The sequence below is a fragment of the Podarcis cretensis genome, assembly GCF_951804945.1.
Source record: "Podarcis cretensis genome assembly, chromosome: 3".
Classification (NCBI taxonomy): domain Eukaryota; kingdom Metazoa; phylum Chordata; class Lepidosauria; order Squamata; family Lacertidae; genus Podarcis; species Podarcis cretensis.
In genome coordinates this window covers 123,050,063-123,077,249 of record NC_137172.1, presented here as the reverse complement: position 1 = coordinate 123,077,249, position 27,187 = coordinate 123,050,063, and the positions used below count along the sequence as shown (strand labels likewise).

General features: G+C 42.0%; 2 protein-coding genes and 1 long non-coding RNA gene across 7 annotated transcripts in view; 2 read left to right on the top strand and 1 right to left on the bottom strand.

Moving 5' to 3' along the window:
* Positions 1-313: 313 nt before the first annotated feature.
* On the top strand, positions 314-12,976 carry LOC307212798. Its single transcript, XR_013837227.1, has 3 exons — positions 314-910; positions 10,557-10,719; positions 12,171-12,976. It is a non-coding gene; the product is annotated as an uncharacterized lncRNA (long non-coding RNA).
* Positions 6,983-27,187, top strand: part of LOC307212601 (uncharacterized protein) — a 122,118-nt gene continuing 101,913 nt past the window's right edge. Inside the window, exon 1 of the mRNA XM_079970126.1 lies at positions 6,983-7,860. Within this exon, the coding sequence (XP_079826252.1) occupies positions 7,084-7,824 (741 nt within the window). The 5' untranslated portion in view covers positions 6,983-7,083 and the 3' untranslated portion in view covers positions 7,825-7,860. The remainder of the gene's footprint in view (positions 7,861-27,187) is intronic.
* On the bottom strand, positions 11,117-25,269 carry LOC307212413 (uncharacterized protein). Of its 5 annotated transcripts, none has more exons than XM_079969758.1 (10): positions 24,859-24,957; positions 24,524-24,563; positions 23,222-23,554; positions 20,764-22,365; positions 19,938-20,003; positions 18,567-18,667; positions 17,724-17,812; positions 17,287-17,432; positions 12,989-13,141; positions 11,117-11,713 (listed from the first exon to the last, which is right to left on the bottom strand). In XM_079969758.1, the coding sequence occupies exons 4-10, from the start codon at positions 22,262-22,264 to the stop codon at positions 11,400-11,402; spliced, it is 2,370 nt and encodes a 789-aa protein (XP_079825884.1). In that variant the 5' UTR covers positions 22,265-22,365; positions 23,222-23,554; positions 24,524-24,563; positions 24,859-24,957; the 3' UTR covers positions 11,117-11,399. The 5 variants fall into 5 exon arrangements, with proteins under 5 accessions (XP_079825884.1, XP_079825885.1, XP_079825883.1 ...); XM_079969759.1 differs by having other exon boundaries at positions 23,222-23,557; positions 24,859-24,950; XM_079969757.1 differs by lacking the exon at positions 23,222-23,554 and having other exon boundaries at positions 24,859-25,247.

Genomic DNA, 27,187 nt, shown 5'->3' with positions numbered 1-27,187 from the left:
CCTTGGCAGCCCCCAAAGAATCATGGGAAAGCATAAACCTAAACACAATGTAGTATTTTTTGTTATTATTATGTTATTATTATTTTCAATAAAATGAATAAAAACCAAATAAACATAAAGCAATAATAGCATGCAATATTTCTAGTACAGATCCTTATTGAGAGTTAGCTTACATTATCCAATATGAGAGGTGTAATCCACAGGCTTTCAGTACTGGTCTATTGTTATTTGCTCTGCTTGTAAAAACAATAATCCCCCCCCAGCTATGAACGTGTCATTTATTATTATTATTAATTGAATTTATATACCTCCCTATACCAGGTGGTCTCAGGGCAGTTCACAGAACATTCATTTCTTCCCTTTGACCACACACAATTTTTGACAGAGTTTTTTCCAAAGGGGCAATTTCCCAAGCTTTATTACATGGATATGAGGGTTAATGTGAGTGCCACAGGCATTCAGGTACATCAGTAGAATACTTGTAGACAGTAGCATTACAAGATGAGACCCACCTATTCAGAACTTCTTAATGTGCAATACTGATACAGCAAAGGCCTTGAAAGAACAGTTTTATTTACAACAGGCAAAACAAAAATCCAAGAAAAACAAAATATAAAGATTTTTTGTATATCTGCTGCCAAAGCGAGCACACAAAATACAAAGATAATATCAACGACTTCTGATGCATACATGCAAGTACAAACAGATGTTCTGTTATATAGCTGCTCAACAGTGACTTAGAGAGCCTATAGTATTAAACTTAAATCTGGTCATGTGACAAGGCCAGGGATTAAAACCTTGTTTTTTTGCCAGCTTCCCTCTCTGTTAAAGCTTCATTCTGGTTCTTTAGCAACGACAATCCATCTGTTAAATACTACTGTGATTTCGTAACAGAACTTTGAGCCCAAAGGTAAACTCAGCATATTGCCTTTTTGATGCAGGCAAAAGCGCTATTTGCAGATACATAAGCCCTGTGGTGGAATTTCTATAGCAGGCTTGAGGATCTGTTTAGGTGTGAGAATATATGTTTCCAAATATTTGTAGTTCTTTGCTGTTTTATTGTTTTCTGTCCCGGGATCTTTTGAGGGAAGTGTGGGATAGAAAAGTAATAAATTAAAGGAAACAAACACTTTCCCCCCACTTGGGGGGCATTCATGGTCAGATGCAGAAATCCGTCATTTCCCATGGTAACCTGCTGCCGTGAAGAACTTGCTGTCCTGTGTTATTTGGAAAGGCATCCATACAGCAGCTACTATGGGAGCTGCAGCTTTGACTGGCTTCTCCCTTACGCTCCTCTCTCATTCCGCAGCATGGTAATTAACTGCACATACTGGTTTTAAAATAAATCTGCCCATGACGTGGACTGGTGCGCTTTGTCCCAGACTATCAACAGCAATCCCTTTGGAAAGCAGCTGGAGACACAGCTGAGAGCCGGCTGGAGCACATTTATTCTGTGCCATAGCAAGCGGCTGCCTGAGAAAATTGCAGTGTCACACTATGCTTCCCTTCCGCATTCAGGCACACTCATGAGGAAGGAAATGGCAATTATTTTATTTTAGGCAAGTGCCCTTGGCAGCCCCTTTTTCTGGCAGCAGAAATATTGTCCTTTCACTTCTCATGGTTAACACATAGAGGTGATAGCAAAAGCTGAAAAAGCTACATTTATCCCAGAAGAGAAATAGTAAATGGCTCCATGAAATTGCCTTTGATGCACTGAAACCATGAGAAAGCCTAACTGAACACAGAGAAAAACATCTATTTTGATTGCTCACATTTCAGTCAAATTGTTCAGGCCTAACCTATTTCAAAATACAAAACTGGAAAAGATATCAGGAACTGAAGGCAAATGTGTGTGATGTATTATGGAGCAGAGAAGATTTTTCATACTTTTAAACATTCATAATGAACATGATTATGTAGGTTACCATCTTAAATTCATTTCTTATCACTTTTGGGCATCTTGAGAGAAATTTTGGGCCTAGAGGTAGCTAGGTAATGGAGTAAACACAAAGAGGCCTCAGCCCTCCAAAATTTCTCTGATGAAAATATGGACGTCCTATTCCATAATAAAATTTTTATTATTTATACCCCGTCCATCTGGCTGGGTTGCCCCAGGCCATCTGTGCAGCTTCCAATCTCCTGCAATGCAGGAATCACAGCTAAGGTCAACATGTTCAATAACTTTTCAGAGGTTTAATGGAGTCATATTGGAATTATCCCTGCCTCTGGGTATATTTGTTCAGTTTTTTCTGTGCAATGGTATTCTGGGCTGAATCGAGCAGAAGTTATAGTAAGTCAAAACAAAATGACTAGAAACCATAATAGAAACATAATAATAGAAACATAATAGAAACATAATAATGTGTGTACACATTGCAATGAGAGTTCTATCACACCACATTCAAGACGAGGCTGAAAAATGGTACAGTGCTGAAGTGTCTTACTGCATCTCTGGGTAGTGTTCACCTAAAGCACCTGGTCAGCGGAAGACCTGCATACCTGCACACACCCATTTAAAAGAAAAATGAGTGCAGATTTACTCTTTGGGGTGAAATTGCATACCTGTTTTGAGTAGTAAAGGATCAGGAAATGTAACTGCAATTAGACTGCAGAATGACAATAATTACCATCAAAATAGAAATTTACATGCTAGAGGGATCACTTCCCTTGCTGCATTTTTCGGTCCCATTGTTGCCTCCAGTCAAACTGTTATGTAGGTTTTTGCAACAATATACTAACAGGCACGATGAGCCTGCACTTCACGAGCCCTGACCGCTCTTCCAAACCTTCAAGTCTCTGAAAAATCTATTGTCTATCTCCAGCCTGGAAAAACTTGAGAAGAGACTTCTACTGTACTGAAACTAAAATTACTCCATTACGCGTACACAGTTATCAAACTGCTGCTGCTAGAACAGGACTAAGTTCATGGCAGAAGCCGGGGGAAGCAAATCACATGCTTCCAAAAGAGCCATCTATAGATAGGCTGTGTCTCACTTCCAAATCTGATTGCTATTCAATTATGTGTGGAATTGTATTCATCACAAAACCCATGAATTGATAGCAGACAGGAAAGAATCAAATTTCAAAGAAGCAAGCATTACTTTTTTTAACGTTTCAGTTTATTATCTCAGTGGTGCTCTGCTTTATTGCTGAGCTCATAGTTCGCTGGAATAAATAACAGGGATGTGGGCACAAACCATTAACGGAAGATAATTCTGCATAACGGAGGGCAGCAAGAGATTCCAGCTGTGTCTCTGCATTAAACAAAGCTCTCTCTCTTTTTATGGAGAGTGGGTTGTTTAGCCAAAATAAAGCAGGAAAAGGGGGTGCAAAATGGACCAGAAGTGTAAATTGGGAGGTTTTTGTTTTTATTTTATTTAGTTCAAGAAAATTCTGAACATTGTGTATCTTGCATATACCATCTGACTTTACCTCAAATGCAAAAGATACAGCCAATTTTGTATCACATTACAATAATATGGACAAAACAGATGTACTCTGTGGTACATTATTTATCTTTTGTTGTCATCTAAATTTGAATGCAGGATACACACACACACACACACACACACACGTCAGTTCTCAAATAAGTAGATGCCAAATATTTTTGTGATTATTTCTGAGTGAAATACCAATTTTCGATACTCTGAAAAATGTAACTGTCAAGTCAACTTTGAGTTACTTGTGTAGCTCAAATTGTGTGCAGAGAGGCTAGAGCTTCACAGTGATTGATGGCTAATGGGGTACGCATCCTCCAGGAATGACTGCTGTTGAAATAAAGACTGACTGATAAAGTATGTTATAATTTTTACTTAGATCAGTTACCAAGTTCTTGTACTGGGGTCCCTGCATGCAAAGAAAACAAGACTGAGACCTCGGCCAATGACTCTAATCAAAAGACTACACACTGAAACCCAGAGGCATAGTGTGGTGTGGTGGGGGTGGGGCATCACCCTGGCACAATGGGGGGGGGCATACCCTGGGATGCCTTGGATGATGGTCAGGGGTGCAGCAGGTAACACTGGCCTCTGCCCCTCTTTCCTCCTCTCCCTCCTCTGATACCCTCTAGCATCTCTGTCTCCCGAAGGCTTGCACAGCTGTTTGTTGCCCCAGCCCTAGCTACAAGCTTCACAGGAGAATCGTGCATCTGGGGCTTAGCCAGGGGGTGCTGGTTGCCAGGAGCTGAGGCGGCCTTGGAGTAAGCAAGCAAGTGGGTGAGGGAGCCCAGCCACCCAGTCTGCCAGCCCTTGCTGGTGGGAATGGATGGACATGTCCCAGGCCCCTGTGGGGCAGTGTGAGGAGGCACCTCTCTCTGGGGTGGGGTTGGGGCAAGCTCAGAGACAGCATGGCAGCAGCTGCCCAGAGGACTCCCAAAGAGAGGGGAAAGGAGGCTGAGGGAACACTCCACCAGGGAGGGTCTTCGAAAAGGGGTGAGGAGCAGCCAGCTCTGCAGGCAAGGGGGGACATAACTGGGCTCCTTAGCCCCACAGGAGTGTCACAGAAAGAATGCAGTTGGTCAAGGGAGCCGTGGACTCAAAAAGGTTGAAAATCTCTGCAGTAAAGAATTGAGGTCCACTATCACTCCTCACAAGCTGTGGGGCCCCATGCCTGGAAATGTTGGACAACCATATGAGAAGTCAGTTCAGCCAGTGTGGCTTTTTCTGGAAATGAGAAATAGTAGTCCATGAGCAGAAGATACCAGTTTCCCTGGTAATGAGAGAGGTTGTGCAAGAGCATTAGTGGTACATGGTGGGTGCTACCCTTCTGAATGCAAGCCAGAAATCTCTTCATTTCTTCTGTTTCTGTTAAGAGTCTCAGCCACCAAACTGATTATTTTGTCCAGGCCCAACACTCTGGTGTCCACTATGGATTTAGCAGCGTTCACAGTGCATTCTAAAACACAGTAATTTTGCTTCACATAAAATGGAGTCTCTCCATCAATAGATACCATCCATGTGACCAACATTAACCAATCACATGAAAACTACTAGATAACTCTCTAGAATTTAGTTACCAACCAATCAAATTTAACACAGTATTGCATACAAGCATTTACACTTTCAGAGAATTAAATTACTATATTTAACAAAAACCATCCCAAGAAGTTCACCATTTATCAAATGATGTGATCTTCTCTGGATCTGAGTTCATCCCATTTGCATTAGTAATATGCCCCAGGAAGCAGACTTGTTGGACTCCAAATTTGCATTTTTCAGAGCAAAGTGTGACATTCGTTTCTTTTAGTTGCTGTAGGGTCTGTCATAGCTGTATTTAAGCATGATTTTCTACAAGTGTTGAGGGGGGAAATGTACGAAAAAGTGATCATGTGTGTGTGAATATGAAAGACTGTGGATTAAAATATGTGCCCCGTTTGGTTCGTGGTATTCACAGAAGGGCTCACATAGCTGAAGGAATTCTGGCACAGTTGCTCGCAGGGGCGAGATATGCAAAGTGCTGAGCAATGATTCTCGTAGTTCCCAGAGTCCCCTGGACACAGGCAGGCCTTTCTGAGCTCAACAATGGCCTCTTCATGAGCCGGCTAGCCAGTGGTCAATCTGGCATGCAGTCCTTGTCACATGAAAATATGAGAGGAAGTCTTGGGATACAGAAATTTTGAACCTTTTCAAGTTGCTTAGGAAACCCAGAAATGAAACAAAGACCTTTGTTAAGTCACAGTATGAATAAAAGAAATTGCAAAAAATGATTAGAAACAGAAAATAAAGACTTCACACACACACACTAATGTGATGTTAAATTATCCTTTGCTCCTTCATGCAGGCAGTTACTTGGTGATAAGATTTGCCACACACAAAATCCTTAAGTAGATTGCCTTGCTACATTTGAAGTGTGATGTGTGGGTGAAGCTAAATACTTGGGAGGCAATTATTTGTAGTACTGTACTGTGGTGGCAAGAGTTTGTGGTCTAGTCATAAGTGCGAGGGCTTCAACTTTTTACTACAGCTAGAGCTATGATTAATTCCCATAGTATTTAGAATGGTACACCTACAACAGCTTCAAATATTTAAAAGAGCCGAGACTCAAGAATATCAGGGCTGGAAGGAAACAGGTGTACGGGGGCCGTGGGATTTATCCTCACAAGAAACCTGCCTGAGTGATTTTACTTAACCTTTGATTTACTTTTAGCAAGGGCTTATGGAAGAACAGGGTGCTTTGTTCACTGCTCTGAATTCTGCAGAGACTTGCTGTTGTCTGTTTGCCTTGCTGGTTTGGCACATATTCAGGGGTTACTGTAGGAATTATTGGGGTAAGGGGCTGTATACAAAAGTCTTAAGGGCTGCTTTGGATGCAAATAGTTGCATGAAATAAAATCTATCAGAGAATGTTAGTACCATTTGTAATATGAAAGCAGCTCAACTCTTCTTTCTGTGGGAAACATTGCCACCTTGTGGACACAGCTCTGCTTTCAAAATTAAAAAAAAAAGAAATTATTTAAGGCTACATCATATCAAGGGAGAGTGGGAATTCTCAGGTAAAAGCAAGTGCTATTGCTTGTTTATTATTATTTCTTTCATACACCTAGCATCATTTTGCCTTTGAGCAATTTACAGCCTCTTGAATGAGGCTTCCAGGAAGAGCCTGAGCAGTGCAGTAGCAAAACTTGTCCTTCAGGTGCTTTTCTTATGGGTTCTACCCACGTTGAGAATTCCCCTTTGTGAGGGATGGGCTGAAAGGGAGATGTGTGTCCAGGACCAGGCGATTGTGGGCAGTGGGATAGCATCATCAGGAGTGGTGTGTGTAGCACTGTAGTCTGCAATCGACTGAAAAGCACTCAGTAGCAGCATTGCTGCCCAGCCGCTGCTTTGAGTCATTGTCTGAGGAACTGTGTCTCACACACAGATGGTGGCTACTGCAAGCTAGACAAGGTGCAAAACAAAACGTTTTTCATCTCTGCAACCCTTAAAGAGAAAAAGGGATCTTGTTCTTTTAAAAAGGGGGGGGGACACAAACTGCAGTACCCTGGCTCACTTGACTACACTGAAGGAGAACTATGAAGCGGTGAAGTATGTGCTGGAGAAAATTGGTTATGATCAGCATAAGAGGTTTATTTGTGTTGACCTGAAAATGGTGAACTTTTTGTTGGGACAACAGTCTGGCTTCACCAAGTACCCATGTTTTCTGTGCATGTGGGATAGTAGGGACCGTGCTCAGCATTACACAAAGAAGGACTGGCCTGTGCGGGAGGAATTGGTGCCTTGCAAAGAAAGGAACGTCATCAACAACCCTCTGGTGGACAGAGACAGAAAACTCTTCCCACCGCTGTACATCAAGCTCGGCTTAATCAAGCAGTTCACCAAGGTTCTGGACAAGGATGGTGACTGCTTCACTTACTTGTGCCAGGCTTTTCCAGGATTGACCATGGAGAAGTTGAAAGCTGGCATCTTTGACGGTCCTCAGATCCGTCAGCTCATCAGAGATCCAGAGTTCGGAAACTCAATGAACGAAGAGGAACTGGAAGCGTGGAAGGCATTTGTTCTGGTAGTGAAGAACTTTCTTGGCAACAATAAGGCCAGAAACTACGCAGAACTTGTCAACAACATGCTGACTGCTTTCAGAAACCTGGGCTGCAACATGAGCATCAAGATGCACTACCTGTTTTCACATATGGACCGGTTTCCTGAGAACCTGGGTTCAATGAGTGACGAGCTGGGGGAGAGATTCCATCAGGACATGAAAGAGATGGAGACCAGGTATCAGGGTCACTGGGACGCAGTCATGATGGCTGACTACTGTTGGACTCTGAAGAGAGACCTCCCTGCCGCTGAGCATTCCATGAGTTCCAAGAAACGGAAGTTCAAGCCCTGAAGTTTGAAAAATGGTGAAGCAACATGCAATTTACATGTACTTACCTTTATCAATGCCCACCATTCAGTTTACAGTAATCAATGTTTCTATCAGGTAATCAATATATGCTGTTGGAATAACATTTTTTTCTCTTAAAAACATATTTAGGATGATATGTGTTGACAAAAATCAGCTGATAATGCCACAAAAATGTAATCAATTTTGTCACAAGATCTGATTTTTTTCAAATCAACATAGCACAAAAACTTGACCTGATGGAGAGAAACGGATGCCATTTCCTGATTCAGCAGTGCAAAAATACCCTAAATCAGTTGTAGAAATCTAGACAACATTAAAAAAGTAAAAAATTGTTGCCCAGTGTTATATATGTCGTTGTTTAGTCATTTATTCGTGTCCGGCTCTTCGTGACCCCCTGGACCAGAGCATGCCAGACACTCCTGTCTTCCACTGCCTCCCGCAGTTTGGTCAAACTCATGTTTGTGGCTTCGAGAACACTGTCCAACCATCTCGTCCTCTGTCGTCCCCTTCTCCTTATGCCCTCCATCTTTCCCAACATCAGGGTCTTTTCCAGGGAGTCTTTTCTTCTCATGAGGTGGCCAAAGTCTTGGAGCCTCAGCTTCAGGATCTGTCCTTCCAGTGAGCACTCAGAGCTGATTTCCTGAAGAATGGATAGGTTTGATCTTCTTGCAGTCCATGGGACTCTCAAGAGTCTCCTCCAGCACCATAATTCAAAAGCATCAGTTCTTCGGTGATCAGCCTTCTTGATGGTCCAGTTCTCACTTCCATACATCCATACTGGGAAAACCATAGCTTTAACTATACGGACCTTTGTTGGCAAGGTGATGTCTCTGCTTTTTACGATGCTGTCTAGGTTTGTCATTGCTTTTCTCCCAAGAAGCAGGCGTCTTTTAATTTTGTGGCTGCTGTCACCATCTGTAGTGATCATGGAGCCCAAGAAAGTAAAATCTCTCACTGCCTCCATTTCTTCCCCTTCTATTTGCCAGGAGGTGATTGCCCCAGTGGCCATGATCTTTGTTTTTTTGATGTTGAGCTTCAGACCATATTTTGCGCTCTTCTCTTTGACCTTCATTAAAAGGTTCTTTAATTCCTCCTCACTTTCTGCCATCAAAGTTGTGTCATCTATATATCTGAGGTTGTTGATATTTCTTCCGGCGATCTTAATTCCGGCTTGGGATTCATTCAGTCCAGCCTTTCGCATGATGAATTCTGCATATAAGTTAAATAAGCAGGGTGACAATATACAGCCTTGTCGTACTCCTTTCCCAATTTTGAACCAATCAGTTGTTCCATATCCAGTTCAAACTGTAGCTTCTTGTCCCACATAGAGATTTCTCAGGATTATATATACTAAGGTCTAATTGAGCTTTTTGCTGTGTTTGCAGGATTGTAAAGGGGCAGCTGAATGAATGCAATATTGTTGGCATGTGTAAGTGATGTCATCTAGAGACTAAGTGAGAATTGATGCAGCAGTGCAGATACAGCATTGACATATCCTGTAATGAGAGCAGGAAATCTTTTTTGTTTTTAATTGTATTTAATTGAATTAATTTGGATTGATTTGTAACAATTTGGAAAATTAATAAAAAGAAAATTAATTGGCTAAAAAGAAAAAGACTGGGCAGTGAAAAGCAGTATCAGATAACAGGCTGAGAGCCTTTTCAAGAAAATTTAAATAACTTATTGCCTGGAAAGATTAAAAGGGACTGGAGCTCAGAATTGCTTATACAGTAATTTACTTTTTACATCTTTTGTAAATCCTTGTTTTCTTGTGCTGAGTTGATGAAAACTGAAAGTGGGAATTTTAAATTGTGTCATATGACACAGGGAAGCAAAGATAGCCTAATAAATCATGGCTACATGAAAGACATCGCTGATCCTTGAATTTGTGCAAAGGATGCTTAAAATGCAACAGATTGAGTTAAGAAATGGATTACAGAAGATACAGATTTCAGAACACAGATAAGACAAATGGGATGTGGTGTAGAATCCGCAGGTGGCAAACACGAACCATATTTGTTTAAACATGGAAAAATACCAGATGGAGCTGAGGGGTCAGATTTACAGCTGTCAGAAAGGTGGGAGCCGAGGATGGAATCTGCTGTAAAGTTGGAAATTTACCGACCACAGGAATTGCTCAAGACAGTTCAAAGTATGGTTTTCTATATTGAATGTGCTTTCAGAGCTGTGTCTGATGAGATTGGTGGAATAATGAATATACAAATAGAAAATGGCCCCCATCTCCTAGAGACTAAACTGATCAAAGACCGGGGGGGAAAGGGGGCAAAAGGACAAAAAATGATTTAATAAAGATTTAACAGGCAAACAAATATAAATGACGACATTACTGAGAAAGGTTGCAGCATCTGAGGAGAAACTCACTAAAAAGAACTAGAAAGAGGTTATTTTGGACACACAGATCAAAGATAACAATGCGTAAATGAAGAGCTACATTGAACTTCCTAAGTGAGAAGATATGGATTCTGGATGCGTGGGAAGAAAATTTGGGATTACCATCTAGCAGAATGGGAGGAAAGCTGGATATTTCTGGAGTGTATATGCTAAACATTTTGGCAGACAGAGAAGCGGAAGCCTCTTTTTTCTTTTAATCTTTACCTCCCTCTTTCCCCTCTTATTCACTGTTTTCGTTCTGATTGTTAATTTTTGATAGCACTTTATTGATTTTATTCTTGCACATGTTTTGATTTCTGAAGATTTATATCTGGGATAAATGAAGATACATGCAGAGGTGATGGATAGAAGAGAGGGACCAGTGTGAAAAACAGGCCAGAGGGGTTTTCCTCAGGGTGTGAGGCTGAGAAAGCGGGAAGAGAGAGCTGGAAGACTCACTTCTTTGCATGTGGATTGAAGATTAAGGTATAATTATGATAGAGGGATATCTACATATAATTCTGTGTTTTATTATGATTGTTACTATTTTTTCTTCTCTTTTTCTATTTTCTTGTTCTTCTCTCTCCTCTGTTTCTTGTCTTTTTGATTCTATTTGCTCTAGATACTATTTTAATGTTTTGAGAAAACTAATAATAATCTTGGGGGGGGGGAGAATGGCAGGGGGGGGATTTTCCTTGGTTTACAGACCACAACATATGCTAAATAAATAGCTGGTGTTGTCTAAGCTACCCACAAACTTTGTGAAAATAAATCAGGATGAACACCTGAATAAACAGGTTGTCCGGAAACAACCCTACAGCCTTTCCATTGCCCCATGCATTTATTTTGACTATTAACCAAGACACACAAAAGATACACAAAGAGCAGGATATCAGGTTTATTAACAGTCATGAACAGAAGTCACATTCATTGTTGTTTATATATAAAGCCAGGCAGAAAATACAGTTGCCCATAAACTGAAGAAAAAAATACTATAAGAGTTACATTTTAATTAAGATATCGGGGAAAATGGGCAGAGAACAAGGGGTGATAAAAAGAATTCGGTAAGAACTGCTAAGAAACAAAAAGTTGCATCTACTCACTAACAAGAAATGAAAGGAGATTATGAATTGGGGAAGGGGGGTGCAACTAGTATTGCATTTTCTTTATAAACATTCAGACTGTTCAATAGATACTCTGTACGTTTCACTGGGGCTAGTTCTCTGTTGTAAAGGCCGTTCTGGCGACTTGGCTCTGAGTTTTAACAGGCCAGGGTCTAGACTAAGGAGAGGGTGGATGTTATTCTGATCAAATGATGTAGATGTCCCAGGCAAAGCAGCCTCTTGAAAGTGCAAGTCCTTCTTAGTAAATTTATTTTTTACTATGCTGCACAGCACACTGATCACCACTACAAGAGCACAGATGAAAAAAACAGTGGTACCTACAAGAATCTCGGTATAGCGGAACAAGGAGCTAATGCCTGCAAGACAAATAAAACTGCTTTGTTGAATTCGTTCTTTCCCGAATGCTTTTTGCGCACAAAAGCGACATTCAAAAGAGATCAGCCAACACGTTATAGAACAAGTCAAGGATTCTAGGAGACCAACATTCACATTTCATGCTCCTCCACACTCAGTTAAGGAGTTAACTATCTTAGGGTGAAGACACAACATTTTAAGAACATAGTAAGGCTGAATTTGGAAGTTCTCCTGCCACACGGAGTGCAAACATAACTTACCCTCTTCTGGAAAATACAGCCCTGCTTTCTGCAGCCATTATGCACAGTTTGAATTTCTTTGTTTAAAAGCAAATCTGGGATAAAGCCCCCTGTCCATCAACACCCATAGGTCACTAACCATCACTTCCTTACACTGCTTAGGGCAGTTTTGCAAATATCAAAATGTTTTGCTGTTTCTTTCTTTTTCTTTTTTTATAAGGTCAAGGAAGAACATATAACAGAACATAATGCACATCACACCTGAAACCAAAGGAAGACAGCTCACACCAAGTGTGAAGCAAAACGCAGGACTGAAGGCTGAATCAGCATAAGGCTTGCTGGCACACATGCCTGAATATCTGTCTGTCATGCAAATTGTTAAGGCTAAGCTCACACTATTGAAGAACTCACCGTGACTGCTTTTTAAACACTGTGTCCACCTTCATCCATATATTCTCAGGTGATATGAACAGAAGCATAACTACATCAAAGACTTTCAGGAGCCACAGTACAACTAAAAAGGCATAATCTTACTCTGACAGCTTAAGAGGTTGCTACGGTAAACTGGCAGGCTGAATTTCCAATGCAAATAAGCATACTTCTTCTAAGATGGACAATTATTTCAAACTCACCTTCTGTCTGATTCTACAAGATTTACTGTTCATAAGAAAAAAAAACCCTGCCGTAGGATGAGCCCAGTCTTGTGCCAGCTGGCTGGGGTTCAAGAAGAGGGATATACTTCCACATGCACATCCCACTACAAGCAAGAGAATATCTTCCAGATTGAGATGCGCACCCAACTGATATCCCATAGAACGGGAAGGGACACCTTCTGATGGTCCACTGTGTCTCTGTTTTATTTTGTGATAAGCATTTATATTTTAGTTTTAACATTTTAATGCAAACTGCTGTTATGTCAAGCAGCATAACATTTACTATTCTTACTAATTCTTTTTATTCTTATCCTTAAGTATTCTCATTCTAATTCCCAATACTAAATAAATAAATAAATCCCAAAGCAGATTTATAAATACATACCTGTCTGTGGATTATGAAAGCACAGGGTTCCTGAATTTTTTGGAGAACGATCCTCATAACCTTCTTTACACTGACATATATATGTACCATATCCATTGCGACAGATTGCCTTGTCACCACATAGCCCAATCCCAGAGCTGCATTCATTCACATCTGCAGGTAGAGAGAGAATAAAATTGTTCTGCAGTAACATGGTTATAAACTTTGAATAGCATGTTTTCAGACTACCAGTCATATAAGCCACAGCTAACCAATTAAGTAGAATTTAGTATGCACTGGAAGCTGTCTTACTGCCACTTATGTCTCCCATGGATTGGCAGAATAAACACCAAGACAACAGTCCTAAGTCACATAGGTGCAAGAAGAAACAAGAAGAAAAAGATGTTACACAATCCCGGCTAAACAGATATAAACTAGAAACAACTGATACAAACAATTCTGAAAACAGAGGACAAGCCAAAATAATAAAAATATAAATGAAAATGTTGGGGTATTCAATGCTATGGCATTCCATATCATAGAATCATAGAGTTGGAAGAGACCACAAGGGCCATCGAGTCCAACCCCCTGCCAAGCAGGAAACACCATCAGAGCACTCCTGACATATGGTTGTCAAGCCTCTGCTTAAAGACCTCCAAAGAAGGAGACTCCACCACACTCCTTGGCAGCAAATTCCACTGTCAAACAGCTCTTACTGTCAGGAAGTTCTTCCTAATGTTTAGGTGGAATCTTCTTTCTTGTAGTGTGGAGCCATTGCTCCGTGTCCGCTTCTCTGGAGCAGCAGAAAACAACCTTTCTCCCTCCTTATGTGACATCCTTTTATATATTTGAACATGGCTATCATATCACCCCTTAACCTCCTCTTCTCCAGGCTAAACATGCCCAGCTCCCTTAGCCGTTCTTCATAAGGCATCGTTTCCAGGCCTTTGACCATTTTGGTTGCCCTCCTCTGGACACGTTCCAGTTTGTCAGTGTCCTTCTTGAACTGTGGTGCCCAGAACTGGACACAGTACTCCAGGTGAGGTCTGACCAGAGCAGAATACAGTGGCACTATTACTTCCCTTGATCTAGATGCAATACTCCTATTGATGCAGCCCAGAATTGCATTGGCTTTTTTAGCTGCCACATCACACTGTTGGCTCATGTCAAGTTTGTGGTCAACCAAGACTCCTAGATCCTTTTCACATGTACTGCTCTCAAGCCAGGTGTCACCCATCTTGTATTTGTGCCTCTCATTTTTTTTTGCCCAAGTGCAATACTTTACATTTCTCCCTTTTAAAATTCATCTTGTTTGCTTTGGCCCAGTTCTCTAATCTGTCAAGGTCGTTTTGAAGTGTGATCCTGTCCTCTGGGGTGTTAGCCACCCCTCCCAGTTTGGTGTCATCTGCAAATTTGATCAGGATGCCCTTGAGTCCATCATCCAAGTCGTTGATAAAGATGTTGAATAAGACCGGGCCCAAGACAGAACCCTGTGGCACCCCACTAGTCACTCTTCTCCAGGATGAAGAGGAACCATTGATGAGCACCCTTTGGGTTCGGTCAGACAGCCAGTTACAAATCCACTGAGTGGTAGCATAGTCAAGACCACATTTTACCAGCTTCTTTACAAGAATATCATGGGGCACCTTGTCAAATGCCTTGCTGAAATCAAGGTAGGCTACATCCACTGCGTTCCCTTCATCTACCAGGCTTGTAATTCTGTCAAAAAACGAGATCAGGTTAGTCTGACATGACTTATTTTTCAGAAATCCATGCTGACTATTGGTGATCACAGTGTTCCTTTCTAGGTGCTCACAGACTGTTTGCTTAATGATCTGCTCCAGAATCTTCCCTGGTATTGATGTCAGACTGACTGGGCGGTAATTATTTGGGTCCTCTCTTTTCCCCTTTTTGAAAATAGGGACAACATTTGCCCTCCTCCAGTCTGCCGGGACTTCGCCTGTTCTCCAGGAATTCTCAAAGATGACTGCCAGTGGTTCTGAGATCACATCTGCCAGTTCTTTTAATACTCTTGGATGCAGTTCATCTGGCCCTGGAGACTTGAATACATCTAAACTTCCATAATATGTATGGAATAAAATAGATTTTCCTTAAACGTTGGCTTTTCCTGATGTTAAGGATTAGTCTTTGCATGCACAAAGCTTTTATTAGCCAGCTACATTTTTACATATGAGCATTGCATGCAGTATTTGAAGTATTATAGCTGATTAATTTCCCATCTTCTCCTTTTCTTCACCTCTTTCAGTAGACATTAAAAAAAATTCCCGCTCACTTTTCCTGTAGCATTCATTCTATGGTACCCCACCCCACGCCCAGCTCTTTCACTCACAATGATCACTTCATGGTTATGCATGTCACAAGCACTTCCTCACAGGTGGAAGCACTGTGCAACCTCCATGATGGCTGCACCAGAAATCCTTCTCAAGCATGTACTTTGCATGTGGCGCACCAGAATGTCAACAAAATTGGCTGAAATGTCAAGGGTGGATGATCTTCACCATCACTAGCTTTTTAACTTGACAACACTAAAGCTCCATCTGCACTGTACACCTAAAAGCATTGTTATACCACATTAAACTGTCATGGCTTCTCCAAAAGAATCCTGGGAACTGTAGTTTGTTGTAAGAAGATCCCTATTCCCCTCACAGAGCTAAAATTCTCAGAATTCCCTGGAAAGGATTGGCTGTTGCTGTTTATAGCGTGAAGGCAGCCATAAACAGATTTGCCCAGCACACTTCCGACCAGACTCTTAGCGGAGCTGAAATACAGTCTGCAGCTAAGCGTGAGGAAATTGGCCCTGAGTCTTGATTGATGAGACAGATTACTTTACTGCCTGTCATTAAACTTAACAGTTGCTATTTACAGAAACTACTGCGGATCCCCGCGGCAGATCTGCTTGCATCTTCTCAGCAGATCAAAACCGAACCTCTCTCTTAGTCACTCTCACATAATGCGCTGCGCGTGCCCATGACTTCACTGTCTTATCTTTGCACCAGTGTAAACAATCCAGCTTTACAACCAGAGTTTCATCTTACATGCAGAAACTCAGGAAGACAGTTTTCTGAAAACGATTGACCAGTACCCCCAACAAAATCATGCTGAGAATTCTAGCTCCGTGAGGAGAAATAGGGGTCTCTTAGCAATTCTTAGCACCCTTAACAAACTGCAGTCCCCAGGGATGCCATAACTTCTTAAAGTGGTATGATCCTGCTTTAAATGCATAGTGCAGCTGGGTCATGGACACTGAGGGGATAACCCATAGTCTTCATGTACATGGTTTCAACAATGACTTGCTTTGGAGCAGGACCTGTCATTGTAAAATAAAGTGCTAGAAGCCAAAGGCGAATGTGCTTCAAACTCCATGAGGGGAAGGCAGATGGAGAAACAAGATGATTTGGAGAGAAGCAACTTTTGGGAAGAAGAGTTTGGATTTGATATCCTGCTTTATCACTACCCGAAGGAGTCTCAAAGCAGCTAACAGTCTCCTTTCCCTTCCTCCCCCACAACAAACACTCTGTGAGGTAAGTGAGGCTGAGAGACTTCAAAGAAGTGTGACTGGCCCAAGGTCACACAGCAGCTGCGGGTGGAGGAGCGGGGAAGCGAACCCGGTTCCCCAGATTACGAGACTACCGCTCTGAACCACTACACCACACTGGCTCTCAGTGGGAAAGAGTTACACATGCCACCTAATGGCTTCCCTACTCCAAATTTTCCTCTCTTGAAAAGCAGGTGTTAGGCTTTTGTTGTATGCTGTAGAGTTATGTGGGTTAAACTGCATGCAATAGCTGACTTGCATACTTCAACTGATACCAACTAGAATGAAGTTTCAGTTCCATTTGATGCCATGTAATCAACTTCTAAATTGATTTAAGAGACAGTGACACAATGTTAAGGTGTATTTCAACATCACACTATTACAATCGTTCTGTCTGCAAAAGCATTTTTGCTTGCATGATGGAACAATAACCCTCTGTTTGCTGTTCTGGGGGATCTCCTGACACCCCAAGCCTATTTGGGAGAAGCCCTCTTGTGCTGGCTCTCATTAAAGTTGAATCCAGCCCTATGCTATCAGCTTAATTGATCTGTGGATTAAAGGGCTATTCTTTCCTCCTGCCTTCACTGATGCAAAAATCGCAAGCCCAGAATTTTATTCACTGAATGATTAAAGTTTCTTTTTTAGCTAGTGATAGGAAGACCTGTGGAATTTTTCCGCCTTACTCCCCCATCCCGGACCTCCCCATCTCTATCTAACTTGTTATTTTATACCACCCATAAATAGTGTAACACTTTTTACACACCTCTCACCACAACTGTCTGAACCTTGCCAACTTCCACAGATGTTCCACCAAGGTCTTCCAGTTGCAAATGCAATAAGTGAGATATATTCTTTTCTTCTGGTGTTAGATGGAGCCAGAACATGAATATCAGGTTCGGACCATTTTGTCTACATATAAAAATTAGTATAAAAAGTATTAATTTCAAATGAGTGAGTACATTAACACTTCCCTTCTCTAGTAGCTGAGCACATATAATAAAGGTATTATCTCAGCTTGGGAATAAGAAGACGGAAGGTAAGTTGCAGGTTTACTACAGAGAAGGAAGGAAGAAGGGTTGGAAATAATATTGTTGGCTTTTCCTCATTAAGTGCAACTGATAAAGAATAGCACGCAAATTCAGGGTGCTTTAAACCAAGTTTGTTACCATTTTAGGGCAAGCTACAGCTTAGCTGACATACCTATCAGTTTCAGTTTCTTGTTTCCTTATAATTTCCTTTAACTTGACTTCCTTGACTTTGATTGAGAGGAGTTTCACTTTCTCTTGCACCTGAAAAAAAAAGCAGCCCAACTGTGGGTTTATATTACAGATAACCAATGGTTAAATCAATGGCAACGGAAACAAAGGTGCTGATAGCATAATTAATATCCTGTTAAAGATAACAACAAAAGCCTCACCCAAGTATGGTGGACCTTAGTTTTTCCTACTATGGGACAACTACGCAAGTATATGTAATATAAAAATAGTATTTTGTTTTTATAACTTTACTTCAAGTGTTTCAATTGCACCTATAATAAATACGTATTATATATCTATTATATCTCTTCAATAGGTTTCCACTCTTCTTTCCCTTCTTCTAACTCACAAAATTCTTACTCCATTTCTTAATATCAACATCTCTTAGTCACTCTGAATCTCTTTCACAAAAACTTCTATTATTCCAAAAATAGTGAATGCTCACCATTTCCCCAAAGATGTCTATTTCCTTGTGTGCCTTCTGGTGATTCTGTGTGCTTCCATTTTATTCGTCACAAAAAGGTGAAAATCCAACCTTTCTGCTGTCTTTAATTTGTCTAAATACCCATGTTTAACTAACTGTGCACTGTGAAAATCTATTAAACTCATTTTGTGGAACTGACATGATACCAGCATCAACATGATGTGCCACAGGCGAGGTGTGCCCCCACCTCAAAAATAAAGAACTAAAATTGAGGACTTGAAGCTCCTCTATGAAAAGGACTGATATATAGCATTACAAAAACAATTGGCTTTACCATCCAGCCAGTGCCATTTGTTTTCTTACCTGACTCTTAATAGAGTCTATGAGAGCTTTTTCCAACTCACTTCCACTGGGAGAGCTCCATCCTTTGTTTTCTATACCAAAACTTATTTCAAACAGAAGATCTGCAGAAGGCCCAAAGATTGCCGAAGTACAGTGAGGATACAGAAAATAGCAGAGCAATTCCTACAGCTTGCCACCGTATTTAAAGCTAACAGCCCCCTAAGCCAGTGTGGTCTAGCGGTTAAGATGTCAGACTAGGACGTGGGCTAAAAGGTAAAAGGTAAAGGTACCCCTGCCCGTACGGGCCAGTCTTGACAGACTCTGGGGTTGTGCGCCCATCTCACTTAAGAGGCCAGGGGCCAGCGCTGTCCGGAGACACTTCCGGGTCACGTGGCCAGCGTGACAAAGCTGCATCTGGCGAGCCAGAGCCCCACACGGAAACGCCGTTTACCTTCCCGCTGGTAAGCGGTCCCTATTTATCTACTTGCACCCGGAGGTGCTTTCGAACTGCTAGGTTGGCAGGCGCTGGGACCGAGCAGCGGGAGCGCACCCCGCCGCAGGGATTCGAACCGCCGACCTTTCGATCGGCAAGCCCTAGGCACTGAGGCTTTAACCCACAGCGCCACCTGCGTCCCATGGACGTGGGCTACCAGGGTTCAAATCCACACCCAGCCATGAAGCTCATTGGATGACCTTAGGCCAGTCACAGTCTCTCAGATGGACCTACCTCACAGGGTTGTGGTGGGGATTAAATGAGAAGGAGAAGCATGTATATCACCTTGAGCTCCTTGGAGGAAAAGGTGAGATATAAATGCAGTAAATAAATAAGCACAAAGGGAAGTGTTCCCTGCACCCAGACGGCCTACTTGCAGCATGAGTATCATTGGTTTAACAGTCAGTGATGTATCAGGTCACCCAACGATTTAAAGGATCTACATTGGCTCCCAGAGCTGACCTTTAAAGCCCCAAACAGCCTTAGCCCAGTATACACAAAGGAGTGTCTCCACCCCCATTGTTCAGTCTGGACATTGAGGTCCACCTCCAAAGGCCTTCTGGCAGAAGTGAAGCTACAGGGAACCAGGCAGAGGGCCTTCTTGGTAGTGGTACCCTCCTTGTGGAATGCCCTCCCATGAGATGTCAAGGAGATAAATAACTACACAACTTTGCAAAGACATCTGAAGGCAGCCCTGTATAGGGAAGTTTTTAATGTTTGATGTTTTGTTATGTTATTATATCTGTTGGAAGCCACCCAGAGTGGCTGGGGCAACCCAGTCAAATGGGGGGGGGTACAAATAATAAAATTATTATTATTAATTATTATTAAACTACACTGGGAAAGCAAGTTTTTTAAAAGTTCTTCCAGCCTTGAGGTAGGGGATATGGAAATGTTACCTCCAGGATTGTGCTCAGATTCCAGTACAAAATTATTCTCATGGGGCTTCAAAACAGAATCCCTCTCTATGGAAGAAAGACAACAGAAAAATATCAATCTAGTATCCGGAACATGAGAGTTCTAGTGCAACGCCCATAAACCCCATCAAGTCAGAACTGTATCTGACTCACATGTACAGTACATACAGTTTATTGTAAAATAATCCCCCCACCCTAGCCCCATATGCAATATGTGGAATGAAAATACACTTTATGCTTGCAAACATGTTGTTTATATGCACAAGTAAAACATTTTTCACTGAACACAAGACACCTGACAACCTTCAGAGAATTGTGGCATAGTCTTTTGTGGACTAGAATATCAGTCGGTAGGCGAATATAGACACAAACACACAGAGAGAGAGAGAGAGAGAAAACATAGTTGTCGTTTTGTCAAACAGTAGGGTTCCATTATCAATCAATCAATCAATCAATAAAATAAAAACAATTAAATGCAAACAGTACAGAGTGACAATTCTGCAAAGGAAGAGCAGTGACCATTCATAATAAAAGTGACTGACCAGTACTGAACGAGTGGGGGAAATTTAATGTGTGAAGCAGCTCAGATTTAGAGTGACAATTTTGTTTCGTTTGCCAACAGTTACTGACTCCCCCTCCTATATCAAATACTAGAAAAAGCTGAAAACCACACACTGCTCAGTTGAGTTAAGCCAGATTTCTGAAACACACAGGCTAGTAAGGATTTCTTCTGTAATTTCCCCAATTAGCTCCATGCATTTACCAGCCTCAGTTGATAGATAAGCAGTTTAGAGGTAACAAGACTTACCATTGGAATTATTCTCTGCTTTCAATGAAGTTTTATGACTTGACACCTGAGCAGAAGGTGAGTAGGGAGGATTTGGGTTTGTACGCCTCTTTTGCAGTCGCTCTGCGTTTCTGGTTACTGGATTGTTGGGAGGCGAAGTAGAAACTGCCTCTACTTGGGTACCTTTTGAGTTCTTTGAGGGAACAGCCTGGAAATTTGTAGCTGTAGTGGTTGTGGGGCCCAAGAGTTTCCTATTAAGCATCCTTAGAGAAGGAGCAGGAAGCACATTAGGGTACCCTACAGTGGTCAGATAGGTTTTTGGCTTGGCTGTAGGAATGCTTGGCATTTCTGTAGTGAGCTGCTCTGCTCCACGAGAGTCATTTTTTCCTACAGCAGTAGTCACTGCTATGTACTTATCACCGTTGCCATTCTCTTCTCCAAAGGCTTGATTGTTCCTCTGCTCTCCTGTATATACTTCCTGCAGTTCCAAGTGTTGAAATTCCATTTCATCCATGATTTTCCTGGAGAACTCAGAATTAGTCAGCAGTGAGTGAGGAACCTGTTCTTGCTTCTTCTCTGGGATACTTTTAGGAGGTGAAAGTGGAGTTCTCTGATCTTCCATGAACATTTGTGGAAAGGTAGTGCCACTCAAGGCAGATGTTCCTAATATTGTTCTCCCAGTATTACTCATGTACGCTGGCTTCCAGCGTGTGGTTCTGTGCCCACTATTTTGAAGATTGACAGATTCAGTGACAGTTCCATGACCTTTCATTGCCACCGATTTTGTCATCATTCTGACCTTTTGAGACACACGTAGTGTGGCTGAAGAGGCAATTGGCTTGTACATAATTGCTTTGTCTTCATTCTCAATACTGCTTGATTCTAAGACTAGAGTTTTCTTGAAGTTGCTGGAAGAGGTTTCATTCCCATTCCCAATGTCATCAATAGTTGGCTTAGCAACATGTATCCTCTTTATATCAAGAGGTTTCAAGGTAACTTTTTTTTTGGTTTTCAAGAGAGAAACCGTAGGCTGCAGGAATGATTCTAAGCTTGTAGCCTTGCTATTTCCCCACCACCTCTCTTTACTAGTCGCAGGAAGCCCATTTTCGCTGCTAGTGTTTACAAAATCCAAAATATGCTGTGAGTGCATTATAAAAGACTTGGGAGAAAGTCCAGCACTGCTGTTAGATTTCACAACTGGCCTTTCACCACCAGTAAAAGTTTCATAATCTTCAAATACATAATACCGTCCTTTAAAATATTTATGACTATGGTTGTGAGAAGACATTGTTGACAAAAACACTATATGGACAGCCACAGCCTGTGCAGCAAACACCAAAGTACCATGGTTTCTGCATGCATAAGCTACTTTGCTTTCAACACTTGATAAGACTCCTTGGAATATGAGCTTATCCTGATTTTCTTCACATTGTGAAATCCCTTCAAATCCTTCTATGTAAATCAAGATGTGCTTGTGAGGACCAGCCCAGATAGTCCAGTTGCACCAGCTGTTGCCTGGCATCCTGCTCAGATCTGGAGGAGAGAAAGTTCCAGCATCACCCTCCAAGACAGCGTGGCAACTTGTTACAGGAAGATACACCAGCAGCCAAGGGAATCCCAATTCTGTAGGTGGAAGATGAAAGAAGGTGTACAATCACCATCACTTTGGGCTCATCCACACTTCCGCTTGTTCGGAGCCTAGAAAGCATGGGTCCAAGGGGTTTTCTGCTTGTCCTATGCTTTCTTGGCACAGGTCTGAGTGGTTTTGCCTTTGTCCCACCATTTTCTTCCTGAAAACCTGCTCTTTCAAGCTAATCAGAATAGATGGCAATTTGCGAAAAAACCATTTGCCATTTGTTCCAATTCAGCACTAAACTGCAGGTTTCTTCAGGGGTTAGTGGCAGAACAAATGGAAGTTTGGAGGATCCATTTATTGAGCACGATTGGTTTATTGCAGGCATAGGCAAACTCTGGCCCTCCAGATGTTTTGAGACTACAATTTCCATCATCCCTGACCACTGGTCCTGTTAGCTAGGGATGGTGGGAATTGTAGTTCCAAAACATTTGGAGGGCCAGAGTTTGCCTATGCCTGGTTTATTGCATTAGAAGAACGACAATAAAATTGCTAGCACATTTGCAAAGCTAAGTAGGGACTAGCCTGGTTTCTTGGCCTTTATTCAATGCTTTGAGCATCTGGAAGCACTTCATACATTGTATTAGTTATGCTTATGGCACTCTGGCCAGGCAGTTTGGTGTTCTACCTGTTTTGCAGTATACCCGTATTGCTCACAGGCCAACTATAGGCCTACAATAGACAAAGAGAGACAGCATAAAAGATCTGCTCAGACAAGCTCCCCTTGCCCCCCAACACACACACCCCAGAAGCAGACTGCTGATGTTGACAGATCACTGGTTGGGGAACAAGTGGAAGCCTGCCTGAGTTTCGGCAACTTCAAAATAATGCTGACTCTGGACACACCTTGCGAGGTAACACAACTGCTGAACAGTTGGCTTGCGATTTGCCAGTTTTCAAGGCAAGAGAAAACATTTCTGAAGATTTATCACAGGGCCACTTCACACATCCTTTCCAGAGATAAAACAACTCCACATCATCCAGGGTTAAGAATGAAGCTGAAAAATCATTTTATTTTACTTCTTGGCAAATACGTGCAGTTGGCATGTATGTCAAAAGCTGACAGCACTTGCTCCTTGGTGCTGACTGGAGGCCACTGTTGTGGTTGTGACAGTATGGAAAACACCACACTAATCTTCTGACACCAACCAGTCAATCATTGTGCCACTTGGACAAAATCTGCTGAAGAAAATGTTGGAAGTTTGTATTTCCTATCCCATTTGCTGTAAGCTATCAAGAGCACAAATACAACTATCCGAGAACTATAGGTAGTCGATCAGGGTTATATGTTTCAGAAATAACAGCCGCCATCTTCTTGCACCTGAGCCATCACATCCAGTAATGGGATTTGCTTTGCTTGACTTCTCCTTCTTATGGCTCTGTTTGCTGCTTCAAGGCACTGAACCCAACACCTCCCTCCCAAGGGCTCCCAACACAGAGAGATGCCAGGGCTGTGGTGCTACAGCCCCTCCAGTTCCTCAGTTAATCTGAATCTTCTCATTGCTCAGCTGCAAAGTTCATAACCTCTGTAGCTGAGCCTGAAATATTGGCTTGAGGAAAACTGGCAAAGAATAAATCAAATCACAGAATTCCACTGGTGGTCATCTGAGGGGCATGAAAATACCAGATCTGCAAAATTCAAAGAACACCCTAAAGCTGGAATAGGAGAGGCAGCTGTTTCTGCCATGGGAGTAATGTGATACTTTAGAAATAAACATAATGTAAATACTGCCCTGTGGGCACTTGTGCATTTAAAGTGTGGGGGATACAAAACAAACTCACCACCAATCCTTCCCAGATTTAAAACAGGGCCTGAAATTTTCTCTAGCCGTTCTCCCTCTTTGTTTTAGCAGAGCCCAACCCAAGGGCTTAGTCAGGAAGAACAGCAGCAGCAGCAGCAGAAATCCATTGCTCACAGGCTCCTTGGCCGGCAGCAGCCCCACTCCCCATCCTGGAAGGAAGACAACTAGCCTCTAGGGATTACATTACCATTTGAATCATCCCTTTGGTACTGAGCCTGCCCTGCAGCCATACTGCACCCCCCCTCCAAAGTATACAAATCCCAACAATACTTGTGCACAGTACAAAATTGCTGTCAAACCCATGAATGAATCACCTTGCTCCTTCACTGTCAGTTTTAAAGCTCACCTGATTTTGATTCCTGGGATCCATTAAGACTTGTGTCGGCCTAAAAAGAAAACCAAGGGATTTACTCTTATTGTTATGCCAGTATAGCACAGATACAAGCGCTTTCCCCTACACACAGTCATTCCAGGGCTCACTGCTTATTAAGTGCCAAAATGCCCTTAACTCCGGGAAGTGCACAGTTTACCTTACAGAGGAAATGGTGCGTTTATTTAACATATGTGGCTATTTCTATCAGAGGTACATGGGATATAAATGGAAGAATGAGGCACTTACATGAAGCCCTCTTGGGGCAAGAGGTGTTTTGACTTGACTCTTAGGACAACACCAATACTCACCCATTCATCATGTTTTCCTACATCAAAGTTTGGCGTCGGGAAACCCCTGGAAGGTTGATTGGTAGTTTCCTTCCCTAACGAGCAAGAGCAAAGCAAAAGAAGAAATAATGCCAGTGGAAAAAGCAACTTCATCATAAAGTTTTACCAAGCCCCTCCATTAAATATCTCCACAGTTGCTCCTTTCCTAAACCATTCAGTGTCTGCTGCAGCTGCTTCCCTTGCTCTCTCTTAGGGAAGCCTGTTGCTGGAATCTCTCTCACTTTTCAAGGCCAGCCAATTCTCCCTCCACCCAAAAGCACTCTATTATCCAATCAGATGACAAGGTGCCAAGTAGCACTAATTAAATAGTTGAGGGCTCACTTGCTTGAGAGGATGTTTGCATGTTTACTTGGAAGTAAGTTTCACTTTGCTTAATAAGTCAAGCCCCCAAGAAATAAGTTTGCAGACAGACATAAACACAAATGTGGCATTTGCTAGCTGTGGACTGTAAGTTGTTGTAAAACATGCCTTTAAATTTGAGAATAAAGATTGTTCCTATTTATACCATTCCCAGAGAGGTTCATGAGGCACCTGTTCTGTGTTCTTTTTAAAGGTAAAGGTAGAGGCACCCCTGACCATTAGGTCCAGTCGCAGATGACTCTGGGATTGCACGCTCATCTCGCTCTGTAGGCTGAGGGAGCCAGCATTTGTCGCAGACAGCTTCCAGGTCGTGTGGCAAACCAGAGCAGCACACGGAAATGCCGTTTACCTTCCCGCTGGAGTGATACCTATTTATTTACTTGCACTTGATGTGCTTTTGAGCTGCTAGGTGGGCAGGAGCTGGGACCGAACGGGAGCTCACCCCATTGTGGGGATTTGAACTGCCGACCTTCTGATCAGCAAGCCCGGGGGGTGGGGGTGGGAAATACCCTGGGCTTTTTAGGGGCTTTTAATAGATTTTGTGGGGCTTCCTAAAGTCCTACCTGTTGATCTTATTGATTCATCTCTCATGTGATGTGTTTTATATCGCTTTATATTATCTATATTAACCATTTTTATGTACATGATGCCTCGAAGTGAACTTCAGGCATGGGGTGGCATAGAAATACTGTTAATAAATAAAATACATGTTTATTCAGGAAATAAATACTTCGCTAAAGAAAATCCAATGGAGTTAAATGACATTCTCAATGACTACATAGTATTAGTATGAATTTGAAGTCAAATAATAGAATAATGTATGACACACATACCATAAAGGACCAAGGACAATAAACCTAAGATTTCCCAAACCCATGTTGGTAAGTTTCGGCACAGCACTTACAACCTTTTAAATGGTGCATTATTGGTACCAAAAAAGCTTTTAAAGGATATACAGTAAAGCTTGTCCTCTAGCTCCCTCTGGTGGCCATGTGTTGTTTTAGCACCAAATAAAGCCGACAGCTGAGTGGGCAAAGCACCATCAGCGGCAGCACAGATGACATTTCCCAAGAAATCAGTACGCTCCCTACTTAAACATTAAATGAGAATATTGTTTTCATGCTCCTGTATTACTTCCCGCCAAATTATATATCTGTCAAGTGTATTAACATTTTTTAAAAAACTGGTTAATTGTGTTTCAATGCGTTTATTATTTCCTAACAAGAAATGCAACTTGCAATATAGCACAACTTAGTAGCTGACTGATCAAAATTGTATTCTTACAACATTTAGTAGGGCAGACTTTTCTTGGAAGGTGAAGGCACAGGGAAAGTTTTGTATGCCTATTGAATTCAATGGGGCCTGCTCCCAGGTAAGTGGGGTTCAGAATGCAGCCTAGGCTAGCTAAACCCACATTCCACTGAAAACAATGGGGAAAGTTAGTCATGACTTAAGTGCCAGTTCAGCTCATAGTATGGAATGTCAGAAAACTCTTGGCAACTTTAATGAAATATCCTTAGGCTCCAATCTAATGTACTTACCTGGGAGCAAGCCCTACTGAACACAATGGGTCTTACTTCCGAGTAAACATGCATAGGCTCAGGCTATGAGTTGACCACAAGCCTAAATACAAAAGCAGCTCTCTAGATTGCCTGGCCTCTTGTTGCTGTTCAGAGATGGCGCATGGAAGAAGACACTCATGCAGCATATATCATGCACAAAGGTTGGAAATGAAAGTCTCAGCTCAGCCACCTATAGGGCTATGGGCTCCTCAATACCTCTCAGCCTGAGGTCAGACAGCTGATGCAAATATAGAGTCTTGGATCCATGGGCAGCAGCTGCTCCTGTTCATGGAGCAGACGCCAGGTGATAAAAGAAAAGGGATGTTTTGTCCATTGAAAAGTGCCACTGAGGTGATAAGAATACTTTT

Excerpts from the sequence above, each read along its gene's own strand:
- LOC307212413 (XM_079969757.1), bottom strand. The coding sequence starts at position 24,993 with ATGATGAAGTTGCTTTTTCCACTGGCATTATTTCTTCTTTTGCTTTGC. Across the intron at positions 17,433-17,723 it reads CAAGAAACTGAAACTGATAG|ACAAAATGGTCCGAACCTGA; the intron begins GTATGTCAGCTA and ends TTTTATATGTAG. Across the intron at positions 13,142-17,286 it reads TCAGACAGTTGTGGTGAGAG|ATGTGAATGAATGCAGCTCT; the intron begins GTGTGTAAAAAG and ends CTCTACCTGCAG.